Source organism: Sorex araneus, chromosome X (assembly GCF_027595985.1).
Source record: "Sorex araneus isolate mSorAra2 chromosome X, mSorAra2.pri, whole genome shotgun sequence".
NCBI classification, from domain to species: Eukaryota; Metazoa; Chordata; class Mammalia; order Eulipotyphla; family Soricidae; genus Sorex; species Sorex araneus.
In genome coordinates, this window is record NC_073313.1 from 122,713,457 (window position 1) to 122,740,183 (window position 26,727).

The window sequence follows — 26,727 nt, forward strand, 5'->3', positions numbered from 1 at the left end:
CAGGTCAGCCACGTGCAAGGCAAACGCCCTACCTGCTGTGCTATTGCTCCAACCCCTTGTTTTTTTTTTATCCCACAAATGCACAATCCATTTTTAGTTGCGGTACTTTCTGGGTGTCACAGTCATTTAGTATGGAATTGACACACATTCTGTTTGTAGTGCTTTCCAGGATCCTTTCAATGCTCACAAATGTTCAACAAATGTATACAATGTTCACAAATGTTCACAAATATTCACAAATGCTCACTGGTGATTATACTCTTGGTTATATAACTCACACATCTCTTCAGTTGTGCTACTTCTGGGGAATTGCACATACCTGGCTGCAGTGCAACTAGCAATTGATTGTGGTGCCAGGAATCACGGAGAACAGAGCTGGCAGGCACAAATGGCAGTGCTACCCACATCATGGTCGTCACATGCAGCAGCACTGAGGATCAAACTCATAGCATCACACATGTGAGGCAGGCACTTCATCTATTTCCCCAGCCCCAGACAAAGTGATCTGAGGTCACAAAGCTACAGGACTTACACTACGAGATGTCAAGATACATTATAGTAATATAATAATTAATATGGTAGTATTTGTGTGATGATAGCCAAAAGGACCAATGGAAGGACTGAAATGAGCAAGATGGTTAACTAAAATGCTCATCACTTGTCTCCTGCTCTCAACAACAGTTGGCATTTATCTATAGATAAAGCTGTCTTCTTCTAGTGGCGGTATTCAAGTAGGAGAAAGTGAAACACTGCTACAGTCTAAGAACATGGAAAAGAATTTGTAAAAACAAGGCTTGTACCAGACTTACCTACCCCAATACAAGCCATAGACCCAGAGATAGCTCTGTAGCCCTGAATGCTCAACTTGGCAAGACCTACTTGGCTTCAGTTTTGTCACGAGTACCATAAGACAAGGAACTTTCCCATCATTAGACAAGAGATTTACCCACCCGATCTTGGGAAAAAGACATTTAGTCCAGGCTGTGGGCCATGAAGTGACAACAAAATGGGCACAGATCCTTTTGGTCACAGTATAGGAGGCCCTAGAACACACTGGTTTATATAATCATCCATAGACAATAGAGCCTTTGTAGAGGTGTAGGAGGCGAGCAAAGAAGTTTCAGCATAAGGGTGGAGAACAAAATTCAAGACAGGACACATCTGAAAGAGTAAGATAACAAATGTGCCTTTATCCACATTACCCCTCCCAAAGGGATAGAGTTCAGCTCTTCTTCACCATAGTATCTACCATGGTGGGAAATGAGAGCATGTGAGCAAACTCCAGCTATATAGGACACTATAAAAGAAGCCCACTTCTTTCTTACCCTACACAGAATACTGAGTCATCAGTTGCACATTAGTGTCACTGTAGAGCAGCCTTGAAAGAAGGCTTAGGACAGAAGATAGCAAAGGGATCTGGATCCTAATATCTTTGTCAAGAACTTTATATTGAAAGCCCATCCCTGATTCACTGAGAACTACTCACTGATGGATATCCATATCTATGTATGGCATTCCTGTAGCTCCACACTCCTCAGTCACATCTACCACCACCCTTTGATTAGCCCTAAGGACAACTGATGATGGAAAAGTGAGCTTTGGCAGATGATTAGTGAACATATGCAGAAAGCTTGCCCAAATCTGTCTCTGGGCCTGGGAGAGGCTACAAACTTGAACGTTTAGCACCAATGTCTGGAAAGTAAAATGGTGGCTAGCAGGCAGCTGACTTGATGCTCTGAGGGATAGAGAAGAGAGAATGTGACTCATCATTATTAGCGGGGAATATACTACAAGACCTACAGTGCATCCCTGGAACTGTAGGTATATTTTGTTTATTTGTATATACATATGAGTTTAATTTATATATTAGGGCAAGTAATATTCAATAATAACTAATAATAAAATATAACAATTATACTGTAGAAAATATTTATGTAGTCCCTAGCTCTCAAATTATCTGATTGCACACGTTTTCAGATAAGGTTGACTGGAACCATGGAAAGTGAAAGTGTGGATCCAGGAATCAAGGATCGACTACTCTTTCAGTTTCAAAATTCTGCACAATGGGCTGGAGCAATAGCACAGCGGGTAGGGCATTTGCCTTGCATACCGCCAACCCAGGTTCAATTCCCAGCATCCCATATGGTCCCCTGAGCACCGCCAGGGGTAATTCCTCAGTGCAAAGCCAGGAGTAACCCCTGTGCATCGACAGGTGTGATCCAAAAGGCAAAAAAAAAATTCTGCACAGGTCACATCCACAAACCACCTTCAGCACCAAGTAGTCTCATCTACTGGCCAAAATCCAGAGACTCATAAATAAATCTCAAAAGAGATAAAAAAAAAGTCATACTTTATTTTTCCAGGCATAAGCGCATGATTGAGTAATCCAGCACATTTCAGAGGTGGGTGAATCAGCCCCGTACCTGCCTAAACAGAGCCCTAGCAGTCGATTGCTCCCATATTCCCAAATCGCCACCAGGCCAGCAGCCGGACTCCACTTCTCTGGACTGAGCCTCATGCAGAAATTATTCTGCTAAAATATTAGGGTATGCAGGTTTTGTGACTGAACTCTCCAGGCTTTCCTCAAAGTTGGAATGGGCTACCTCTCTCTATCTCCCTGTACTTTCAGAAGCCATCACACACACACACACATACACACACACACACAAACACCCAAAGCTGTCACCCAGTTAAAATTTAACTGCAGCTTCATCACCCCATTAAAAATTCTGGACTTGGGGGCTGGAGCAATAGCACAGCGGGTAGGCCATTTGCCTTGCACGTGATAGACCCAGTTTCGATTCCCAGCATCCCATATGGTCCCCTGAGCACTGCCAGGGGTAATTCCTGAGTGCAGAACCAGGAGTGACCCCTGTGCATCGCCAGGTGTGACCCAAAAAAGGCAAAAAAAATTCTGGACTTACTTGAATGCGCAGCTGAGAACTCTACAGCACTGATAAACCAGTAGCAGCACACCCAACGGGATGGGATATAATATAGAAACCAACCAATCTTGATAAACAAAACAAACACAGAAGGTTTAACCTGTAACATCTTAGTAATTAATATTTTATAAAAGGACTTAATGGCTTCATGGTGAGATGCAATAATTTTCCCTTCCTTTTATGGAAACATTTTTTAAAATTTATTTTTGTAGAATCACCATGTTAAAAGTTACAAAGCTTTAAGGCTTAAGTCTCAGTTACATAATGCTCGAACACCCATCCCTCCACCAGTGCTTGTATTCCACCACCAAGAACCACAGTAAACCTCCCACCCCACCCCGCCCTGCTCCCCGGTCCCCCACCCCATCTGTGTAGTTGGTAAGTTACACTTTACTTTCTCTTTACCTTGATTACATACAACAACAACAACAACAACAAAAACCTCACTATTATTCTTTGGAGTTTGCCCCCCAGAGTCGGACCTGCTGGAAAGGAAGTATTTGGTAATTTGTTTTCCACTGCTGCGATTGAGGAGATATGAGGTCATGTGGCCACAGTAGCAGCTGTGAGGTTCTAGATTTCTGTATTTTAGTATTTTAGTGACTAAGTCCAGACGGCTTTCTGCCAGAGGTTGCATCTTTGCTAGATCGTACCTCTCTGCTACTTTATATTCCACATATGAGTGCAATCTTTCTGTATCTGTCTCTTTCTTTCTGACTCATTTCACTCAACATGATACTTTCCATGTTGATCCACTTACATGCAAATTTCATGACTTCATGCTTTCTAACCGCTGCATAGTATTCCATTGTGTAGATGTACCAAAGTTTTTTTAGCCAGTCATCTGTTCTCGGGCATTCGTTTTTTTTTCCAGATTCTGGCTATTGTAAACTGTGCTGCGATAAACATACAGGTGCAGATGTCATTTTGACTATATTTTTTTGCTTCTCCAGGGTATATTCCCAGGAGTGGTACTGCTGGGTCAAATGGAAGCTCAATTTCTAATTTTTTGAGAATCGACCATATTGTTTTCCAGAAGGGCTGAACCAGTCGACATTCCCACCAGCAGTGTAGGAGGGTTCCTTTCTCCCCGCATCCACGCCAACAGCGGTTGTTTTTGTTCTTTGGGATGTGAGCCAGTCTCTGTGGTGTGAGATGGTATCTCATAGTTGTTTTGATCTGCATCTCCCTGATGATTAGTGATGAAGAGCATTTTTTCATGTGCCTTTTAGCCATTCGTATTTCTTCCTTGAGAAAGTTTCTGTTCATTTCTTTGCCCCATTTTTTGATGGGGTTGGGTGTTTTCTTTTTGTAGAGGTCAACCAGTACTTTATATACCCTTGTTATTAATCCTTTATCGGATGGGTACTGGGTGAATATCCTTTCCCATTCTGTAGATTCCCTTTGAATTCTGGTCACTGTGTCTTTTGCGGTGCAGAAGCTTTTTAGTTTAATATAGTCCCATTTGTTTATCTCTGTTTCTACTTGCTTACTTAGTTCCGTGTCATCTTTGAAGATACCTTTAGCTTCAATATCGTGAAGGGTTTTGCTGACCTTGTCTTTGATGTACCTTATGGATTGTGGTCTGATATTGAGGTCTTTAATCCATTTTGATCTGACTTTTGTGCATGGTGTTAGGTCGATGTCTAAGCCCATTTTTTTGCATGTGGCTGTCCAGTTATGCCAGCACCATTTGTTGAAAAGGCTTTCCTTTTTCCATTTCACATTTCTTGCCCCCTTATCAAGGATCAGGTGATCATATATTTTGGGTTGCATGTAGGGATATTCCACCCTGTTCCATTGATCAGCGGTTCTGCCTTTGTTTCAGTACCATGCTGTTTTAATTGTTACTGCTTTGTAGTAAAGTTTGAAGTTGGGGAGGGTGATGCTTCCCATCGTCTTTTTCCCAAGAATTGCTTTGGCTATTCATGGGCGTTTATTGTTCCATATGAATTTCAGGAGTATTTGATCACTTTCTTTGAAGAATTTCATGGGTATCCTCATAGGGATTGCATTGAATCTGTATAGTGCTTTGGGGAGTATTGCCATTTTGACAATGTTAAGTCTTCCTATCCATGAACAGGGAATGTGTTTGAGGAAACATTTTTGATCATTATGTTAGCAAATTATTGATAACAAGCAATATAAAATAAATTATAGAGGGCCTGCGATGGGGGCAGGCTTAAGAGATGGGAGAATTGCAATGGTGAAGGGTAGGTGTAATGGTCATATAATTGATGTTGGAATATTGAATGCCTGCAAAAAATATTTATGAACAACCTTATAAACCACGGTATTTATATGAAGAGCAAGGGAAAATTTACATATATTGGGCTGGAGCGATAGCACAGCGGGTAGGGTGTTCGCCTTGCATGACGCCGACTGGGGTTCAATTCCTCCGCCCTCTCGGGAGCCTGGCAAGCTACCAAGAGTATCTGGCCCGCATGGCAGAGCCTGGCAAGCTACCCGTGCGTATTGGATATGCCAAAAACAGTAACGGGTCTCTTAATGGAGACGTTACTGGTGTCCACTTGAGCAAACCGATGAGGAACGAGATGACAGTGACAGTGACAGGCCTTACCTATTCCATGTAAACTCCAAAATACAATAGCACAGAATTGCTTTAAGTTGGAGATGCCTCAGCCATGCAGCCAAATGGGAGTGGGAACGGGTGAGGCTCCTCCCCGCCCCCCTAACTTCACCCACTCCAATGGAGCCAGCCTCACCAGCTTAAAACCTCCAAAACACAACCACTGTCATGCTCATGGTCTCTCTCCACACACTTGGACAAGCCTCACCCAGGAGTGGACCTATTCATGGACATCTCATACTTTACAGCACTAAAATACCAAGAGTAGCACACCATATTTGATGGGGTATAAAGTATAAGGCAATCAATCTTAGGGGGAAATATATTTATACAGATGTAGATATAAGCACACAGGGCTTAACCTTTAACAACATGTTACTAATCTCTCATAGAAGGGTTTAATGGCTCCTAGGTGAAATACAACAGTCTTCACACACTTTGCTCTAAGAAACCTTTTTTGATCATTTTTAGTGGATTATTTATAACAAGCAATACAAAAGAAATTATTTGGTTCTGCTTTGGGGTTTAGGATGGAAATATGGTGGTGGAATGGTGGTGGGATTAGTGCTTGAATATTAAATGCAATCAAATTTAAAAAGAATCGCTTTAAGTTTTATGACAGGCGAGACACGATTATCACCATAAAGAGATCCAAGTATAAAATAAAATTTAATGTAATAATACTTGAGATTCCAGAGATGAAAACATATAAATGTAAATGAGAATAGGTATTTTATTCACTGTATTAAGTGGTCTAATTTTCTTTTTTCCATAGATTAAAATCATATAGTAATCACTGATTGACTCATTTATTTTCTGATCATTCTATTTGCCAGTTCTTCAAGTTTTGTTGAAATAAGAAATATAAAGTAAACTTTTTATGTGCCTAAGAGGGCAGGTCAGTATTGGGAGGAAAACTAGGGATATCGGTGGAGGGAAGGTCACATTCGTGGTGTTGGAACACTAAATCCTTGAAACAACAGTATAATGAACAACTTTATTAATAAAGGTGCTTTAATAAAAAATTAATTAAAAATAAGCATTCTGTCACAAAAGGGCTAGAGTATAGCACATCAGGTAAGGTGCTTGCCTTTCTTGTGGTCAACCCAGGTTGAATCTCTGGCACTCCATTCTGTTCCAAGCCTTCTAGGAGTGCAGGACACAGAGCAATCTCTAAGCGCCTCCAAATGTGACAAAAACACAAACAAAAAAGGAATTCGGCCACAGGGATCATTGATGTGTTCAGTGCCTCAAGTAACTGCTTTGCAAGCGCTAGACTGTGAGCTGAATGCTGTTACTGCTCACGTGTACTGCCGGTGATCCCGGCAGCTTCATCGTTTGTACCTTCCAGCTCTGAGATCCCCCAAACAGCAAGCAGCCTCCAGTCCCTCTGCAGCCAGTTTTGGACAAACACCACAACCAAGGGGTATGACTCCTGGCAAGAACTACAAATAAATCCCTATGTGAGCACCGTGACCAGGAAGTGTAATTCCTAAAGAGCAGGTGTGTGAACACAACTCATTATGTGACCCCCAGTGAGCACTACAAAAGCACGTGTGCAAGTACCTAATTAAAAAGTGTTGTGAACCACCCAGAGAGCAGCTGAATGTGCAAACACTGTAGCCTGATTTCAGGCCCTTGAAGAGCACTGTGTGAACATTGACTTGGTCCCTGGTGATTACTACAACCAGAATTTGCACAAGCAGCCAACTGAATGAGTGATCCCCAGCAAGTATGTGTACAAATGCAACAACTAAAAAGGAGTGTGGACTCCAGAGAGTGCGGCAGTCAAGTGTATGAACACCACAACCTAAAGTGTGATCTGTGGCAAGCATCGCAACTAAATGTGCAGGTACCACACAACCGAGCCCCACTCATCACATTATCAACAGAGGGAAGAGAAGAGGGGGAAAATGAACTGCTAGAGATAAAGATCTGGTATAAATACACAATGGACTATTACTCAGTTCTAAGGAAGAATGAAATCCTGCCATTTGTTAAAACATGGATGGAAATGGAAGGGGTCATTGCTAAGCAAAATAAGCTAGGGGAGTGAGACAAATACTAGCTAACCTTACTCACTAACAATGGCTAATGGGTAGAACTACTACGCCACCCAGTGGTTACAACATCTGGTCCTGTACACATCCCAATTGAATTGCGTGCCAGGCACTCTGTTAGGAAGGAATATAGATTTGCCCCCAAGTGCAAATCTAGTAAGGCTAGTCATGGGAATCTCGTACCCATAAAGTTTCCCATGGGATAAGGTGGGTTTTAGCATGCAAAGAATTATCTAGATTTCCCACTGGAGAACGGCAGAGCCGGGCAAGCTCCCTGTGGCATATTCAATATGCCAAAAACAGTAACAATAATGGGCCTCATTCCCCTGACCCTTAACACGACAGGGACAAATGGAGATGTTACTGGCGCCTGCTCGAGCAAATCGATGAGCAAGGGATGATAGTGATATAGTGATACCCACTGGAATGGAATAAAATAGGAATGTAAGTATTTTTTTTCCATATGCAGTCATTATGGTAATTTTGGGGCACCATGGTTTACAAACTGTTAGTTTGTAAAACTATATAGTTCATATGGTTCATCATCGCTTTACAAACATATATGAACTATTCTAGCAACACCAGCCTCCACCCAGGGGTCCGTTTCCCTCCATCACCGTCCCCAAACCCCTCACTCATCTCCCTCAGTCCCACGTGGTGGTAAGCCCCATTCTGAAGATAGCTTCTCTCAGCTTCTGCTGCATTTGGGCATTTGCTGTGATATTATTTCTACAGTCTAGATCCAACCCTCTATTTCCAGTTTGTGTGCACTTTTAAAAAAGATGGTCTTTAGTTCTAAATCAATGAAACGTTAATTTGGAAAGTCATAGCCAGGTATTACAGCAATTTAGGATTTATTTCAGTTTGTAGATAGAAGGCAAAATGGAAACATATTTTTCTACTTTTACCCAATAATTAAAGTTAAATTTTTCTGAAATTATTACATTATATATTGACCAGTTATTGTGAATAAACCATACGAACAGGGATAATCATGTAAAAATTGAAATTTGCTTAGTTGGAATTCATAAGAATGAACAACAAAGCAATACTTAATGAACCAATCATTACAAAGTAGCTTCTTCCAAGGAGAGGTTGCCACATCTTAGCAACTGCAAGAAGAGGGGAAAATGAGAACAGACTCTTTTTAAAACACAAATTTCTAAAAAGTCTCCCTTGACTTCTAGTGTTTGTGAAAAATTAAAAGTTTAGGGGCTGGAGCAACAGTACAGTGAGTAGGGCATTTGCTTTGCATGCAGCCAACCTGGATTTGATCCCCAGTATCTTATATGGTCCCCCTAGCACCAGGAGTAAGCCCTAAGCATTGCCGAGTGTGACCCAAAAAGCAAAAAAAAAGGTGGGGAGGAGGAGGGGGAGCAGGAGGAGGAGAAGGAAGAGGAAGAGGAAGAGGAAGAGGAAAAGGAAGAAGAAGAAATGAAGGAAAATATGTGTATTTAGAAGATATGCAGCCTGGCTTGGGAAACTTGACTGGGACACACACACACACACACACACATACACACACACACACAGGGAAAGGTCAGGGAGGAACAATCAGATGTACTGGACACAAAACATAGTACTAGCAGTTAGCATTTCCATTTTCTCCCTGCACCTAACCAATTTGCAAGATTAACTCCAGATTCTCATGCAGGAGCGGGGTCAGCTTCTTTCACTTTGTTTCCCCACAGGAGCCAAAAGGGTTGGTCGTCCAGTGGACTAAGAGTACTGACATTTATTCTTTGAAGACGTGAAACTGAAAGCGGCCCAAAGAGATTAAGAGAGGAAGAGTGGAATTCACTACTATAAAGCAGAAAACCTGCCTTTGCCTGACCCTCCCCCCACCCAAGCCTCTCTGTTTAGGTGTGCAGGTAAGACAGAGCATGGCTCAGGGGAGCAGCCGGGAGGGGATTCGCTCTACTTTCTGGCACCCACCAGTCAGCAACTCATCCTTTTTCAAAATGTGCATCCCTCTTCTCTTTCTTTATAAAAATCACTCTTCCAGTGACCAACCAGGGGGAACAGCTATTTTTGGATGAGTCTACCATCTTCCCACCTGAAGGCTTGTTGCAAATAAAGTTCTTTTTCAACCCGTGATATCACCAGATTTCTCAATTCAATGGCCCTTGCGTGACAGTGGAACTGGACCTTTGAGGTTCCAAAATTGTACACCTAAAGCATATACAGCCACACAAGCTAATGTCATCTCAATAAAAAAAACCTTTACATATTTCATCCAGTGAGACAATTTTAATATTTTTCATTTACTATTATAAAGCCTGGGACAATGCTGTAAGTTTTTTGTATGCAACTGTTACATGTAAGGCAACCTATCTTAGAAGCAGAGATAAATTTCTCTGAAAGAACCCAAATCATTTCCCCATCAAGTTAAACATTTTGTTGCTTAAATACATTTATTTAAAAAATTAAATGGAGAGGACTTTTGCAGTTCAGCAAATGCTAGAGAAATTCACTGCTGTTAAACCTGTATTATGAGCAATATCCTCCATGTTGAAATAGAAGTTTATAGTAACATAAAAATATAAAACATGGGGCTGGAGCAATAGCACAGCGGGTAGGGCATTTGCCTTGCATGCGGCCGACCGGGGTTCGATTCCCAGCATCCCATATGGTCCCTTGAGCACCGCCAGGGGTAACTCCTGAGTGCAGAGCCAGGAGTAACCCCTGTGCATTGCCAAGTGTGACCCAAAAACAAAAACAAAAAATATATGTATATATAAAACATATTGATTTAGGTAAGTATATTGTTATACTCAGAATATTCTAGTCCTATAACGTCATGGTGTGTTAACCACTTAGCTCTTAGTTAAAGGATAAAAATATTTAAAATAGGGCTGAAGAAATAGTGAAGCAGATAAGCTGCTTGCCTTGCATGAAGCTGACCTGGGCTCATTCCCTGCTACCACATACGGTCCCCTGAGCACTGAGCTAGGAGTAAGCTTGAGCATCACTGGATGTGCCCTGAAACAAAAAAAAAACTGAGTGATCAAAAATAACTTTAGTTAGAATAATTTATTAATAAACACAAATATAAGAGGAGCAAACTATTTTTATGAAAAACAAAATGTTAAGAGGGAAGTAAAAGGATTGACTATTTTGTATATGAAATTATCAGCATAAAACACATCTAAAAGATGTTTTACATAAACTATAAAACGACGACAAAGCAAATAAACCCTATAGTATAATGATGTAAAGAACAAAAAGATATCATTTTAGAATGTTGATTTCCTAAGAATATCAAGCTAGGGAGAAAAAACATCTACAAAACCATGCATCATTAAGTGCATACTTGTCAATATTATTCTGGAATTCAGATTAAATAAATCTTCCCATTGAAAGGTGTGAGTGGCTGAATAATACTTTTAGGTTTTTTCAAATTCATTTCTAAAAGCAAGGTAAATGGGTCTTTGAAGTAGGATGAGCAAAAAAGATCCCATTCAGATCAGTACATACTGATCTGAATTTCCCCTAATTTAGCTTTTTCTGCAGCAAGTCTTAAATTACAGAGTCCTTGCAATGTCCTTGCAATTTTTATGTCATTGCAATGCGGTAAATGTCCAGCAGGGGGAAGTAGTAGGTTATTCCAGATTCAGTTACTACATGGAATTCTAAATATAACATTTTTACACAGAACATCTTAAAAGCTGCATTAAATTTTCAAAGTAAGATTATTATTTGGCCTAATTAAGCAAAATAATCTTAATTAAAATTAAATAGATTTGAAAATAAAAATATTCATTTTAAAACACCAAAGTCTCCTGATTCTTTCAAAAAATACAATCTGACTGTATGATTGTTTAGAATAGGGGATTGGGACAGGCGAATCATACAGTGGGTAGGATGCTTGCCTTAGATATGGCTGACTTGATTCAATTCCCAGCAGTTTATATTGTCCCCCAAGCCCTGCAAGGGGTAATCCCTGAGTGCAGAGCCAGGAGTAAATCTTGAGAACCACAGGGTGGTCCAAAGCAGAAACAAAGAATAGGGGATACCAACTATGCCTTTTGTTAGCTATCTAATTGAGACTTACTTGAATACACTCATCAGAGCTATATACTCTATATTACTGGCTGAAAACGTGCAAGTATCTCTAAAACTGACATATTTTATTTTTTTGCTTTTTGGGTCACACCCAGCGATGCTCAGGGGTTACTCCTGGCTTTGCACTCAGGAATTACTCCTGGCGGTGCTTGGGGGACCATATGGGATGCCGGGGATCGACCCGGGTCGGCCGCGTGCAAGGCAAACGCCCTACCCGCTGTGCTATCGCTCCGGCCCCAAAAAAACTGACATATTTTTTAAGAGATAAAATGATTTTGTACCTTGAAGGCCATTACATTTCTGCTCAATTGAGGGTCACTCAATCTAGACATGAGATGATGGCTTGTCCAAAAGTAGAGAAAGAGCAATAAGGGAATTGTCTGCTATAGAGGCGGGGGGTGGGGTGAGGTGGGGGTGGCGGGAGGGATACTGGGGACATTAGTGGTGGAAAATGCACACTGGTGGAAGGATGGGTGTTTGATCATTGTATGACTGAAACTCAATCATGAAAGTTTTGTAACTGTATCTCACGGATATTCAATAAAAATAAGATTATATAAAATTTTTACAAAGATGATGACTTGAGAAAGATCTTTATTTAGCACAAGCCAGAAGGTTGAAAGATGGTAGACTCAGTTCATAGAAATTGCTTCTCATGATCATGCAGAGAAGATGGTTACTTTGAGAATATGAAGAAGAGAAGAGGAAAGACATTTTTAGAAAGGCGGGTTGCAGGTTGGTGGGTACCAGTAGTCAACAAATTCCCTTGTTGGGCAAAGGTTCTTTCTCTAAGGCATAATCTGTTGTATCTGCAAACCTAAAAGATGACTTCTGATTAAGTGCTCTTCTGGCCAGGGATGTGGCTCAACGTGGTAAAGCAGAGTGCCTTGCATGCATTCACATTTGAGTTCAATCCCTGGCACTGAAAAAAAGCTTTTGAAAAAGAGCTGAATAAAAGAAACATTTTCTACATTCTCAATTGCCCCTGCCGAGAAGTTTGCTCATTTTAAATTTTGAATTCATTTCTTTTGACCAGTTTCAATTTTTGCCCACATGCAATTTCATAACCTGCTTCCACTTATCTAACAGTATTTTAGAAAATCATTTCTTTATATATGCTTTCATTGCTGACCCATTATTGTCTCAAACAAATGTTTAGGATGAGGCGGGGTGGCACACCCAGCTGTGCTCAGGACTTATTCCTGGCCAGCGCAGGGAACATGCATGGTGGCAGAGACTGAATGCACCTCAGCTGCATGAAAACTAAGTACTATACCTGCTATACTATCACTCCACACCCTCTCCCCATATCTACTTTTAAAAATTCCTACTACTACTTGACAGCTACCCAATTACCACATACAGTTCTCTCTGTATATTCCTAATTTCCTAGACTGAAAGAGGACAAGGCATGAAATAGAAGAGAAACAATGATTTTAGGAGGCTGCAGCGATAGCACAGTGGGTAGGGCATTTGCCTTGCACGCCGCCGACCCGGGTTCAATTCCTCTGCCCCTCTCAAAGAGCCCGGCAAGCTATTGAGAGTATTTTGCCAGCATGGCAGAGTCTGGCAAGCTACCCGTGTCGTATTTGATGCCAAAAAAAAGTAACAACAAGTCTCACCATGGAGATGTTACTGTGTTGCTGGTGCCCACTGGAGCAAATCGATGAGCAACAGGATGACAGTGACAGTGACTACTTTACAGCTGATAATCATTATGCAAACACTTGATCATTAAGAGTACTGATCTCATTCTTTTCCAAAACAGTACTTGAAACAGTCCTCACAATGTTACCCACCACCCTTGTTTTTTTGGGTCATACCCAGCTGTGCTCAGAGATCACTTCTGGAGGGGACTGGGGGAAACCACAGGGAGCGCTGGGGATTCAACCCGGGTTGGCAACATGAAAGGCAAGCACCCTCCCTGCTGTACTATCTCTATTCTTGACTTTTTGCTGTCGTTGTGGTGGTTTTTTGAGATAACTGAGGGTTGTACACACTTCTGGACGTAGAATTGACACGTTTTGGTTGAAAGGCTGGCATGGTACCACTGTTCATCAAGTTGTGGTGCTTGCACACTTGAACAGCTCTTCTGGGGTCACACTCTTTGGCTGTGCTGCTTACACCTCTGCTTGCTGGGAGTCATACTCCTGGCTGCAGTTCTCACATCATCTTTTCAGTTGAGGAGGTCACTGGGGATTGCACCCTTCAGGAGTTGTAGTGTTTATACACACCTGGCGGTGGTGAGGTCAGAAACGACTTGCAGTACCAGGAACGCAGATAGCAGAGCTGTCAGCATTGACCTCAGCTGGCAACTCTAGAAACTGAACCCGAGGCCTTTGGCTTGCAAAGCAGGCTCTTTAGCTACTGAACCAACTCACAGCCATTTTTGTTGTTTTTAAAACAGCTGTCAAAAGTTCAGAAAAAGTCCAAGGAAAACCAAAGAATTATCAAAATAGTAATTAAAAGGTTACTGTATACACATCAAAAAGTTAGGCGGGGACAGAAAATTAATTCGGTGAGCTAGAACACATGGTCTGTATGCAGGAGGTCGGGGTTTAATCTCCAGCACTCTAGGGGACACTCAGGACGTGTCCCCTGAACACGTCCAGGAGTGCATAAAGCCAGAGGAGTAGGACCGGAGCAGTGCAAGGTGTAACTCACCCCCCTGCACCACCAAAAATATAAACTAAAAGGTTTGCAAACTGGGAGGACTAAACCCCAAACTTGGATTGAAGTGCGGGGGAATATTATTACAAAGCACTTATATAGTGAGAAGGCAGTGACTATTTATTATTCACAGTGGCTGAGTATTGACATTTTCTTAAATGACGGGGAAATGATGAGTGGTTATTTCACATCAACCTTGGAAAAGCTTTAAATTTAGCTCATGAATTTCAGAGGCATAAGTAAGGAATGACTCAGGCCAAGCTAGTCATGCAAATGTTAAGATTTGTTTGTATGGCTAAACAGGTTTTTGTCTGCAAAATGGATATTCAAGGACGGTTTTCTTTTGTTCGTTAGGCTTAATGCAGGCTTGATGACATTTACATAACATAAAACCTACCTATTTAAAGCATAAAACTCAGTTGTACTTTCAATTAAAAACAATTTCATCAGATCTAAAGTGACAGTGCAGCAGGTAGGGCATTTGCCTTGCATGTGACCCACCAGGGTTCAATCCCCAAGTGAAGAGCCAGGAGTAAGCCCTGAGCACTGTCAGATATGACCCCCGCCCCCCTCCAATTTTTAAAAAATAAAACCATTTTCATCATCTTAAAGAAACTCACTCACTAAGCCCCATTTTAGTCCCTTGGACTGCTACAAACATTGACTGGGTGGCTTATAATAAACAGAAAATTTGTTTCCATATTTCTGGAGTATTGTGTATACTATGAGTTTTTTATATAAACTCAACATTCTTATCAGATATATGATTTACAAACATTTTCCTATATTGTGCATTTTCTGTTTCTTGATGGTCTTGTTTGTAGCTAATCTTGTTTAAGTTCAATTCATGATCCATCTATCATTAGTGATTTTAATAGTATAGCCATAAAATCACTAACTCAAGGTCGATTTGCTCCTATATTTTGTTGAGACATTATATGGTTTTAGTATTACATATCATTTTTATCATTTCAAGTTAATTTCTGTGCATGATGTTACAGAAGAGTCTAAATAGGTTCTTTTGCACGGGGATATACAACTGTCTCAGCACCACTTACTGAAAAACTTTTTTCTCATTGAACTATTGTGGCATCCTTTTTAAAATGCCAATTGATTCCAGCTGAATGGATTTACTTATGAACCCTCAATTCTCTTATGTTCATCTAAGTGTATTTTTAAACAAGTACCACAGTCTTAAATAGTGTAGGATTGTAGTAATTTGACATGAGTGACTATGAAAAAAAAATGGCCTTTTCTGGTATTGTTTTGATTATTTGTGGCCCTTGAATTTCCATTTGAACTTTAGGAATCTGTCAATCTCTTTCATTTATTAACATGGGATGTATTGTCTCATCAATGTATTTTACCTTCTTTAAACAATATTTTGAACAAAGTATTACAAAAATGTTAAACTAATCTTACGCACCTAAATTCGTTCCTCCTCTTTTATGCCTAATCTCTCCATCCCAGAATCTATCCAGTTACTCAAAAACCTTAGAATCATCCTTTGTTCCTTTTTTTTACCCTCACCTCATACCCAAATTAGAGCCTGGAATCATTAATATCTAACCACATCACAATCATTTACCACAAAAGTGTAAGACTCTTACCTAGAGCACTGTAATAACCTATCTCTGCTTTTTTTTTTTTTGCTTTTTGGGTCACACCCGATGATGCACGGGGGTCACTCCTGGCTCTGCACTCAGGAATTACCCCTGATGGTACTCAGGGGACCATATGGGACGCTGAGAATCAAACCCAGGTCAGCTGCGTGCAAAGCAAACGCCCTACCCGCTGTGCTATTACTCCAGCCCCCCTATCTCTGATTTTACTCTTGCCTTTGGAAAGGGTGCGGGAGCATCAGGGATTTGGGCCACTCCTGGAAGTGCTTAGGGACCACTCCCTAAGTGTTCATAAACATGGAATATAGTAAGTTTCACAAAAGCAGACAGTCTGTATTGGTCTCAGTTGTATAGCCTGCATTACAGAAGAATATATGGTCCATACACAGTTCAATACATTTTTACTCAATAAAAAAAGTAAATGAATTAATGGAATTTCTCAATTTCTCATCTGAACTTAGTCCAATAATATGATTTAGGAGTTTTATTTTGTTTTTAAGAAAGAATCAATACTATGCCCTTAAAAACAGAAACAAATTAAACTTTGTCACTGTGACTCTGCTGTTCATCGAGTTGCTCGAGTGGGCACCAGTAACATCTCCATTGTGAGACTTGTTTTTGGCATATTGAATATGCCATGGGTAGCTTGCCAGGCTCTGCCATGTGGGCGAGATACTCTTGGTAGCTTGCCGGGTTCTCCGAGAGGGGCGCAGGAATCGAACCCAGGTCAGCTGCGTGCAAGGCAAATGCCCTACTGCTGTGCTATTGCTCCAGCCCAAATTAAACTTCATTTCTCTAAAATGATACAACTTTTATTCAAAGTGGAGTTATTCAGTAGTACTGGAGCCAAAAAGTCTTTACTTGACTAAGATATTCTAGCTATGATTTTCAAAATGTTTTAAGTTTCAAAATGACTTCTCCAAGTAAAGGGTAATTATTTTTGGGTCAGAATAACTTAACATGGAGGATATACATATACATGCATAACAGTTTCATGCAAACAAACTGATATAAATAGGAATGCATTGTTTATCCCATTATCTTCATCTCTTCCTTCTCTCATCAAATTGTTATTAGTGATAGCCCAGCAAATTATCAACTACTTAGACCAAGCTTTCTTAATTAAAAATTAATCCTGCTAACATGGTGGTGTTCACAGTAAAAAAAAGTCAACAGAAATTTCAATGATTTCACCAGCGAATTTTGTGTAGTATATCTGTGGTTTACATCCTGCTGTATGTTACTTGCTTGCTTGTATCAATACAGTGTATACTGTATAAGTGAAAAATTCCATATAATGTGGAAAATCATGAACTCAAAAGTCTTAATGTACCATAATGCAACAGAATGTAACAAATGAACAGGGACATAAAAATATTTTAATTCAGATATTATGTGACCAAGGAAACAACATAAGTTTGAAAAATTAACTAGCCTATTATTCTGGAAACAAAACTAGTTTGAAAGAGATGTGAGACATAATGTGGGAGAAAGAGAGTCTTTTCCCTTTTAGGAAATACCATTACACAAAATAGGTTTTCAGTTTTGTTTTGTTTTCTTTTGGGGCTAAACCTGATAGTGATCAGGGATCACTTCTGGAGGATCATTTGGGGTACCAGGATCGAACCCAGTTTGCCCATGTTCTAGGTAAGTGCCCTACCCACTATACTATCTCTCCAACCAGTGTTCAATTTTTTTTTGCTTTTTGGGTCTCGCCCAGCGATGCTCAGGGGTTACTCCTGGCTCTGCTCTCAGGAATTACTCTTGGTGGTGCTTGGAGACCCATATAGGATGTCAGGAATTGAACCCAGGTTGGACGCATGTAAGGCAAATGCCCTACCTGCTGTACTACCACTCCAGCTCCTAGTGTTCAATTTTTTAAAGAAGAAAATTGGTACTAGAATTTGATGTACTTATGTGTTATAACTTTCAAAGCAAAAAAAATGTACTCTCTGAAATATATATTGTTAAAATGGATATGGAGTTAAGTAAATTTTCAGTTTAAAAAGAAAAATTCCTTATCAGCCCATCTCTTTATGTATAATTTGGTGGAAGGCAGAATCTGCTGATGAAATCATGAGTGAGGTTAAGAATTTTGATCCTTGCGGCTACCTGGGTTTGATCCCTAGTACTGCATTTGGCACACAGAATCCCACCAGAAATGATCCTTGAGCACAGACCCAGGAGTAAGCTCTCAGCATAGCCAGGTATGCCCCAACCCCTGCAAAAAAATCGACATCCTGAGTCGTGGAGATACCTCAAGAGGTAGAATACAGGACTAGCATCCGTGAGGCTATGAGTTTAATCCCCAGCAGAGGCTTCCTGATCACTGTCAGAAAGCCAAGCACCGAACCATCGGGACTATATTGCTAGGTCAAGCATCAGCAGTTGTGGTCCTTGGGCCCCCTGAGTACCATCGGGGCCCCATTAAATAACAACAAAAAAGAATTTAGGTCCTGAAATACAAAGTTAGCCCTATGGAAGCTCCCTCAAGTCACAGAGAAGGTGAATCTGTTGGTGAGAAGAATGTGAGAATTCAAGTTGAGCCTCTTGAGCAGTTAAGTAGGAATTTAGTCCAGTATATTCAGTCTGTCTACATTTATTTGATGTTGATCGTGTGGTTCATTATCTCTCCTTAGACACAAGAACGCTGAATACTACTTCTTATGAAAAGTTTTAAGCCTTGTAAACCCTCTGAAAATAAATAGTTCAAATACACGTTCCATTTCTTTCCCTGCAGGCACAAAAAGGAAAAATTATTTATTATTATTTTACCACGCTGATCCTCTACTTCCATTTCTTTACCAAGTAAAAGTTCTTAGTGCCCTCCCGCACAGAGGTGCCAGAGTCATAAGTGGAACTTAGTCATTAAGGAACATTTCAACCAGAAAGTACCCAATGTTCAAGGACCGAACATGATTATACTGGTGAAAATAATTAGCTTTTCAACTAAACAAAATTATATGAAATGGAAATGAGTCATCATTCCCACACACTTGGAATTTGACATCTAAAAAGATAACGCAGAAACAAATTATTATATAATATTGCCTTATTAAATTTGTACACAGCAATTTCTGTAGCAATGCAACAACTACTGGGGTTTGCTAAATCTCATTACACTATATACATTTAACTATACTATAAAATGAGACAATGTATGGTCACAATGTCAAGAATTAAGGTATGAGTAATATACCTTAAAGAAGTCTATAAAGGATATGTCCTTTATAATACATAAAAGCCACTGGAATTATTTTTAAAAGGCAAACACTTCACTTTGACATTATGAAGGCAACAGACTTAAATATATGGGGGAAAGTAAAGGAATAAATTCTTTTGCTGAATTGAAGTTTTACAGAATCCCTGAACCCGATGAAAAATAAACCTATTTACCCGAATAGAGTTGGTGTCTACTGTCGTTTCTTCTGGAAGTTCCTTAAAAACAAAAATAAAAAAAGAAGCGGGAGATACAAGTTGGAAGTAATATGCTTGATAAAAATTATCAAAAATTAAATTGGCTTTTCACTGTGTTTCATTTGCTATGTTCTAATCTACCACCACTCTTAGATTCCTTTTTTTAATAAAAGTTACCTTGATTATAATACTGTGATTTATAATACTGTTAATGATAGCTTTATGTATAGATAATTCTAAGACCACACCCATGACCAGGGTCTTTCTCTCAAGGTCTCCAAGGTTCCTCCTTTCCAACCCTCTCCCCGACACCCCCCCAAAAAACTTATTATATGGATCAACTCTCCTGTTCTGTTGTCTCTGGCACTTAGTTGCTCCCTTGCATTGTATATTTAAGTCCCACATACGAGAGGATCATTCTGTATCACTTTCCTTCTGATTGAAATCACTTCGCATAATACTTTCTAGTTCTTGGATTCCTTTTGAATAAGTACTATAAACCCATATTTCTCCCCAATAGTATAAACAGAAGGGAGATACAACCACATTGGATAAAGTTAGCATCATTTTGCTAATCTATATCTTCATTTAAAAAAAATCTGTACTCAAGCACTGGGATGAAGATGGAAGTATTAGAGAACACTTTTCTGAGGAATTTGGCACCTAAATTGAGTCTAGAAGAATATGAAGGAGGTCTAGTGAGGCAATTTGTATATAAATTGGATTCTAAGAAACTCCATACTTCTTTTTTTGCAGGGGGTGGTACTCAGGGCTTACTCCTGCCTCTATACTCAGGGATCACTCTGGCAGTGCTTGACGGACCACACGTGGTGCTGGGGATTGAACCGAAGTTGAATAGGTACAAAGTAAGTGCCTTACCGTCTCTACTATCTCTCTGGCTGAGAATCTTTAATTCTTAATAAAAATTAAGACATTAAGACAGTGATTGATACCATTTGTTGCTAGCTGTATTTTACTGTATTTCACTGAAAAGTTACTAAGTCTAAGAAATAATTCTTTTATGTATCATAAGAGAAAACTGCCTATGAAATTATGTATAACACAATGCTTTTTAAACCTTGGAATTTTAATTTTATTCTTAAAAGAGTTTTAGATGTAGGCATGTCTAAGTAATTTCAGTTATAACAAATATTTCAATGGGAAATACAAGCAAAATTAATTGATGATAACAAACATCAACATCAGAGTCATTTTAGAAACAACCTAAGCAACTGTTGATGAGTAGATAAAGATGTGAGTATATATAAACAATAGAATAACTTCTACTCAGCAATAAAAAACAAAGATGAAATTTTGCCATTTTGCAACAATACCGTGGGATTTTGAGGGTACTTTGTTTAGTGGAATAAGTCTGAGAAGGACATATATCATATTTCATTCATATGTGAAAGATAAAGAAACAGGCAACCTAACCAAAAGGAAACACTTAGATTCTGAGAACAGAATAGAGGTTACCAATGGGGAAAAGTGATGGGGAGTGGAAGAAGGTAAAAGGGATTCACTGTCTGGTGGTAGACGGAAAGGATGCTGTTAGGAGGGGTCCTACATACTTTCTACAGATGTCAAAGCATAATGCTGCATATTTTGAACCAACATAATATTACAAACCAGTGTTTACCTTAATAAAAACCAAAATATTATTTGGTGAAAATACTTCTAGAACCACATTCAGAATCCAACGCAAACTATTTTTTACCAAGAATTGTGGATATCGATGTCTTTTTCTCACAATATCATCCTTTGTGCCAGAGTATTGATGATGCAGATTTTCTTAAAATATCTAGAAGATACAGGTGCTGGGTTTCCAATTTGCATAAAGCTAATCTACTTTTGGCTCCTATTGCAAGAAAAATCCATATGTATAGTTGACTGCTTCTTTCCCTTTCCCCAATTAATTTGGGGGGTTAAGGATTAAAACAGTGTTCCATATTATTTCCAGTTTCCCAAGCTGTTGACATTCATTCTTTCTTTTATTGAGTCACTGTGAGAGATAGTTAGAAACTTTCATACTTAAGTTTCAGTCATACAATGATTGAGCACTCATCCTTCCACCAGTTCACATTTTCCACCAAAAATGTTTCCAGTATCCTTCCTGCAACACCCACCCCATCCCACCCCCTGCCTCTGTGGCAGGCACATCCTTCTTACTCTTTACTTTTGGGCATTATGGTTTGCAATACAGATACTAAGAGGCCATCAAGTTCGGTCCTTGGTCTACTTTCAGCACGCATCTCCCATCTCGAGCGATCCCGCCAACCATCATTGGCTTAGCGGTCCCGTTGACATTCATTCTACAAGGACTCATTATGGCACTCTACCAGTGTACATACAAACAAGTAAAAACTATTTGTGATTTTTTGGCTGGCACTGACCACAAAATGCACTCAGATATGAAAAGTTGAAAAGCAAAATATTGTACTTGGTTAAGAATTTCATATTATTTCTCTAGTCCCAACCTCTCTCCTAAATCCTACCCCCCATTTCAAACTGTTTTCTTATATTTCTTCTTGGATGGTAACAAGCTGTCCACTGTAGGGTGCTTAATTAACAGCATCTAAGTTAGTCCCACCCACAAAATGGCAGTATCCACTACCTTCAACTTTTGACAACTGAAGGTTTCCCAGACATTGCTAAGTTTGTGAGTTTTGGAAAAAAAGGAAGTGCAGCTGCAAACTACAGAGTTAAATTACTGGGAAACAACTATCTATTAGAAGTGACCATAAGTATTATTAATTATTATGTAAGTCAATGGAATCTTATTCTTAAAATTGTGTACATAAGCAAGGTTTCATTTCACATTAGTTCATACACGATGAGTAATAACGGATGATTAACTGTTAGCACTACCGAGGTAATGCATGCCAAGAGCTGAGACTCACATGGATCATTAAGTTTAAAATGTATAACCCTTTCTAACAGCTGCATAGTATTCCATTGTGTAGATGTACCAAAGTTTTTTTTAGTCAGTCATCTGTTCTCGGGCATTCGGGTTTTTTCCAGATTCTGGCTATTGTAAACTGTGCTGCAATAAACATACAGGTGCAGATGTCATTTTGACTATATTTTTTTGCTTCTTCAGGGTATATTCCCAGGAGTGGTATTGCTGGGTCAAATGGAAGCTCAATTTCTAATTTTTTGAGAATCGACCATATTGTTTTCCAAAAGCATATGGATCAACATGGAAAGTGTCATGTTGAGTGAAATGAGTCAGAAAGAGACAGACACAGAAAGATTGCACTCATATGTGGAATATAAAGTAGCAGAGAGGTACAAGCTAGCAATGATGCAACCTCTGGCAGAAAGCCCTCTGAACTTATTCACTATAATACTAAAATACAGAAATCTAGAACCTCATGGCCGCTACTGTGGCCACACGACCTCATATCTCCTAATTCGCAGCAATGGAAAACAAACTATCAAATGCTTCTTTTCCAGCAGGTCCAACTCTGGGGGGAAACTCCAAACAATAATAATGAATTTTTTTGTTTGTATGTAATCAAATTAAAGAGAAAGTAAAGTGAAATTTACCAACTACACAGGTGGGGTGGGGGGCTGGGGGAGTGGGGGTGGGGGTGGGTGGGTGGGAGGTTTACTGTGGTTCTTGGTGGTGGAATATGTGCACTGATGAAGGGATGGGTGTTCAAGCATTATGTAACTGAGACTTAAGCCTGAAACCTTTGTAACTTTCAACATGGTGATTCAATAAAAAGAATAAATTTAAAAAAAATGTATAACTCAATGAGGATAATGCTATCAATGTTTTTTAACAAACAAGTTAATTAAAGCCCAACTAGGTTAAAGAGGTTCAGGGCAGGGCCTGGGTGCTAAATATGAGCATCAGTGTAGCATTCTTCCACGACAACAGAAAAATCTACACCTAAAACGTCATCAGGTTTAGAATCCTGTGGAGATTCTATCAAATAGGATACAGAGGACTCAAAATATCCTTCCCAGGAAAGGAACCCTGAAATGAAGCAACAAGCAGCAGTTGGGCATAAAAGCAAAGGCACACAACCATTTGGAGGAAAATAGGAAAAGGGGTGTGGAGGAATGTTAAGGCAAAATTTCCATAGTCCAATCATATTTTTTGTCCTGGTCTTTGGGCCACAGCTGGTGATGCTCAGGGCATATTCCTGCCTCTGTGTTCAGAAATCACTCCTGGAGACCATGTCACACCAAATCACGCTCAGGAGACCATATGTGATGCTGGGAATTGAACTTGGGTCCACCCTTCATAAGGCAACGCCCTACCTGTCCCCTAGCTGCTGAAGTATCTCTCCAGCCCTCCCCCGCCCCAACCTATTCTTAACACACTGCGAAGGGAATCAAGAGACAATACATAGCAAGATATTTAGGGGACTGAACTAGCAGCACGCTTAGCCTCAGTGGCCTCTTGAAACTTCATGCCATTAATTTCATAATGCATTTGAAACTGCCTGAGGTCATCTTTGTTCCAGTTTGAAAACAGAAAGAACTTAATGGCAAATTCCTGAGAAGAATGTGTCAGCTAAGGGTAGAGCAACCTGGTGCAGAGTTATATGCTTATCCCAAACTAAACAAATCCAGCACATCCCTGCCCACATTGGACTGGTAGCAGGCAGGCCTAAAGAACACTTAATGAAATGAGTCAGAAAGAGAGGGACAGAGATAGAGGGACTGCACTCATTTGTGGAATGTAGGGTAGCATCACATGAGGCTGATACCCAAGGACAGTAGATAGAAGGGGCAGGGGGATTGCCCCATAGCTGGAAGACTGCTTCATGAGCAGAGGGGAGAAGGCAGATGGAATAGAGAAGGGATCACTAAGAAAATGATGGCTAGAGGAACCAGTTGAGATGGGAGATGCATGCCGAAAGTCGATAATGGACCAAACATGATGACCTCTCAGTGTCTGTGTTGCAAGCCATAATGCCCAAAAGTAGAGAGAGAGTATGGGGAATATTGTCTGCCATAGAGGCAAGGGGGGTAGGAAAGGGGGTATACCGGGGATATTGGTGGTGGGGAATGTGCACTGGTGGAGGGATGGGTGTTTGATCATTGTGAGATTGTAACCCAAACATGAAAGTTTGTAACTATCTCAGTGATTCAATAAAATTTTAAAAAATTTTAAAAAAGAACACTTAAGAGTCAGTAAGCACCCTGTGTGCCTCCACAGCATAGCCTTTAGTGGGGAGAATACAATGCCATCTGTACCCTTCTTAGCCCCAGAGGACAAGCTCTGTTTCTGAGACCTGTCACTCTCTAAAGTCCAATCTTCCAACACGGCTTACTGTAGACCTGCATGATCACAACTGGGCAGCTTGAGGACTGTCAGGCACTAGCAAACTGTGCACCTTAGGTTTTGAACATCTGTTGCAGCCCAGGTCTGCTGAAACCTGGTCCGACAAGCCACACCAAACAGCATAACACCACACCACAGGATGCTTCCTAGGTCTTTCTGTGTAAGCCTCACACCAACATTGCTTTCAGGTGCTGGCATATGCAAATATAGTGGCAGTTACGCAGGTCTGCTTGTTGCTACTGGACACTCGTGACCTTGAGCCCCCAGCTGCTGCAGAAGACCTATTAGACCTACTAGTCTTTGACACAAAGATCACTGTCAAGACCAGCAACTGTGAACCCAGGGACACAGGCCCAGGTGTCTAGATCTCAATGCTCTAGATGCTGCATGACAATTGTGACTGCAAATTCTGGGGGGTTATCGAGATCAACCACTGCCACTGCCACTGCCACTGTATGGAAAGAACGAGATGGCTGCCTGGGATTGCATGAACGCAGATCCTGACTCCAACTCTCAAGAAGCATCCTTAGCATTAATTCAAATCAATGGTTGTAGCTGTACAGACAAACAACAGTTAAAGTCATTCACAGCCCATTAAATAAGCTATGCAAGAAATACAAAAACAATCTTTAAATAAGAAGATAAAGAAATTCCACTTGGAAATAGTCAAACACTTCAAAAGAGTAAAATATGGGAAAGGAGGAAGTAATAATGGTATCTTAGAGAATGCTTGGGTCTTGCTTGCTTTAATTTCAAAAGGAGCTTCGGACTCTCTATATTAGCTTCATGACAATCTCAACACAAAAGTACTTAAAAGAAATGAATATAAAGAGGGAGATGTGACCAGATCACAACAAAACAGGCAAAATCAGAGTTCATGAAGAGAAAAGATCAGGACAAAGAAACAAAGACAAAGTGCAAAAAGAGCTAGCATCCACATAGAAAAATGGCAATAAAGTTTATCAATAATTTCACTAAACATCAATGCCTGAACACATCAATCAAAAGACACAGTAGCTAGGTAGATGAAGAAGAAACACCCAACCTTCCGTTGCTAATAGGAAACATACTTGAACTTCAATGATGAGCAGTCTTAAAAGAAAAGACTGGGAAACAAACATACAGGTAAATGGTAACTTAAAAAATGTAGGAACAGTCACACTTCTTTCAGACAAAATAGATGTCAAATGAAAAGTGGTATTAAGAAACAAGGAAAGGCTAGGGGACCAATATATCAAGAGGACTTAACACTCATTAATATACATGCATCAAATGAAGGGTAAACAAAATACATAAGTTACTTTCAAACCTAAAGAGAGCTACAGGAACAAAATAGAAGGGGAGTTTCATAGCTCTTATCACTGAACATATCAACAAGACAACATAAGTGAGCAAGGCCTAAAAGACAAATCAATAAGCTTAAAAAAAAAGAAAGAGATGGATTAATAGACATTTAAAAGGATCTCCACACTCCAAAGACAAATGCATGTTTCTCTCTAGTGCACAGGGAACATTCTATGGGTTAGACTACATATTAGGATACAAAACAAGTATCAACAAAGTCATGAAGACCAAAATATCAAAAGACCCAGGGGAAAGCTCAGAGACTTAAGAATGCCTTCCTTATAAGTATAAGGTCATGGATTCTGTCCCCAGTGCTCCAGGATGAATTGAGCATGATCTGGGCAATTCAGCTGTCTATGATACCCAGCACTACAAACAACTTCTGGCGGTACCACAACCAGTTATGTGTGAAAACAAGAAGATAAGGGAAGTGAGCCCCAATGAGCACCAGTGAAAAATGTGCAAGCACCACGACTAGGAAGTGCAAGCCCTGGAAAGCATGTATGAATACTACAGTAACCACCAGAATTAAGAGTGTGACCCTTGGTGAACACATGTGCAGCCACCAAAACTAAAGAAGCGCAACAACAGGCAAGCACTATGGCTGTGTGAGCAAGTATTCCACCTTAAGTGCAATCTCTGGTGACTATGACCCCCGGTCACTACAACAATGAAGGGAACAAAAGGAAGATAAAGATATCAAGTACCTTTT

The 26,727-nt window shown here is 40.1% G+C and overlaps 1 protein-coding gene across 1 annotated transcript in view; it reads right to left on the bottom strand.

Annotated features, from left to right (window-relative positions):
- Positions 1–18,587: 18,587 nt before the first annotated feature.
- The window catches only part of CENPI (centromere protein I), a 91,172-nt gene continuing 83,032 nt past the window's right edge, over positions 18,588–26,727 (bottom strand). Inside the window, exons 19-20 of the mRNA XM_004611687.1 lie at positions 19,349–19,390; positions 18,588–18,686 (exon numbers count right to left, since the gene is read on the bottom strand). Coding sequence (XP_004611744.1) covers positions 18,588–18,686; positions 19,349–19,390 — 141 coding nt within the window. The remainder of the gene's footprint in view (positions 18,687–19,348; positions 19,391–26,727) is intronic.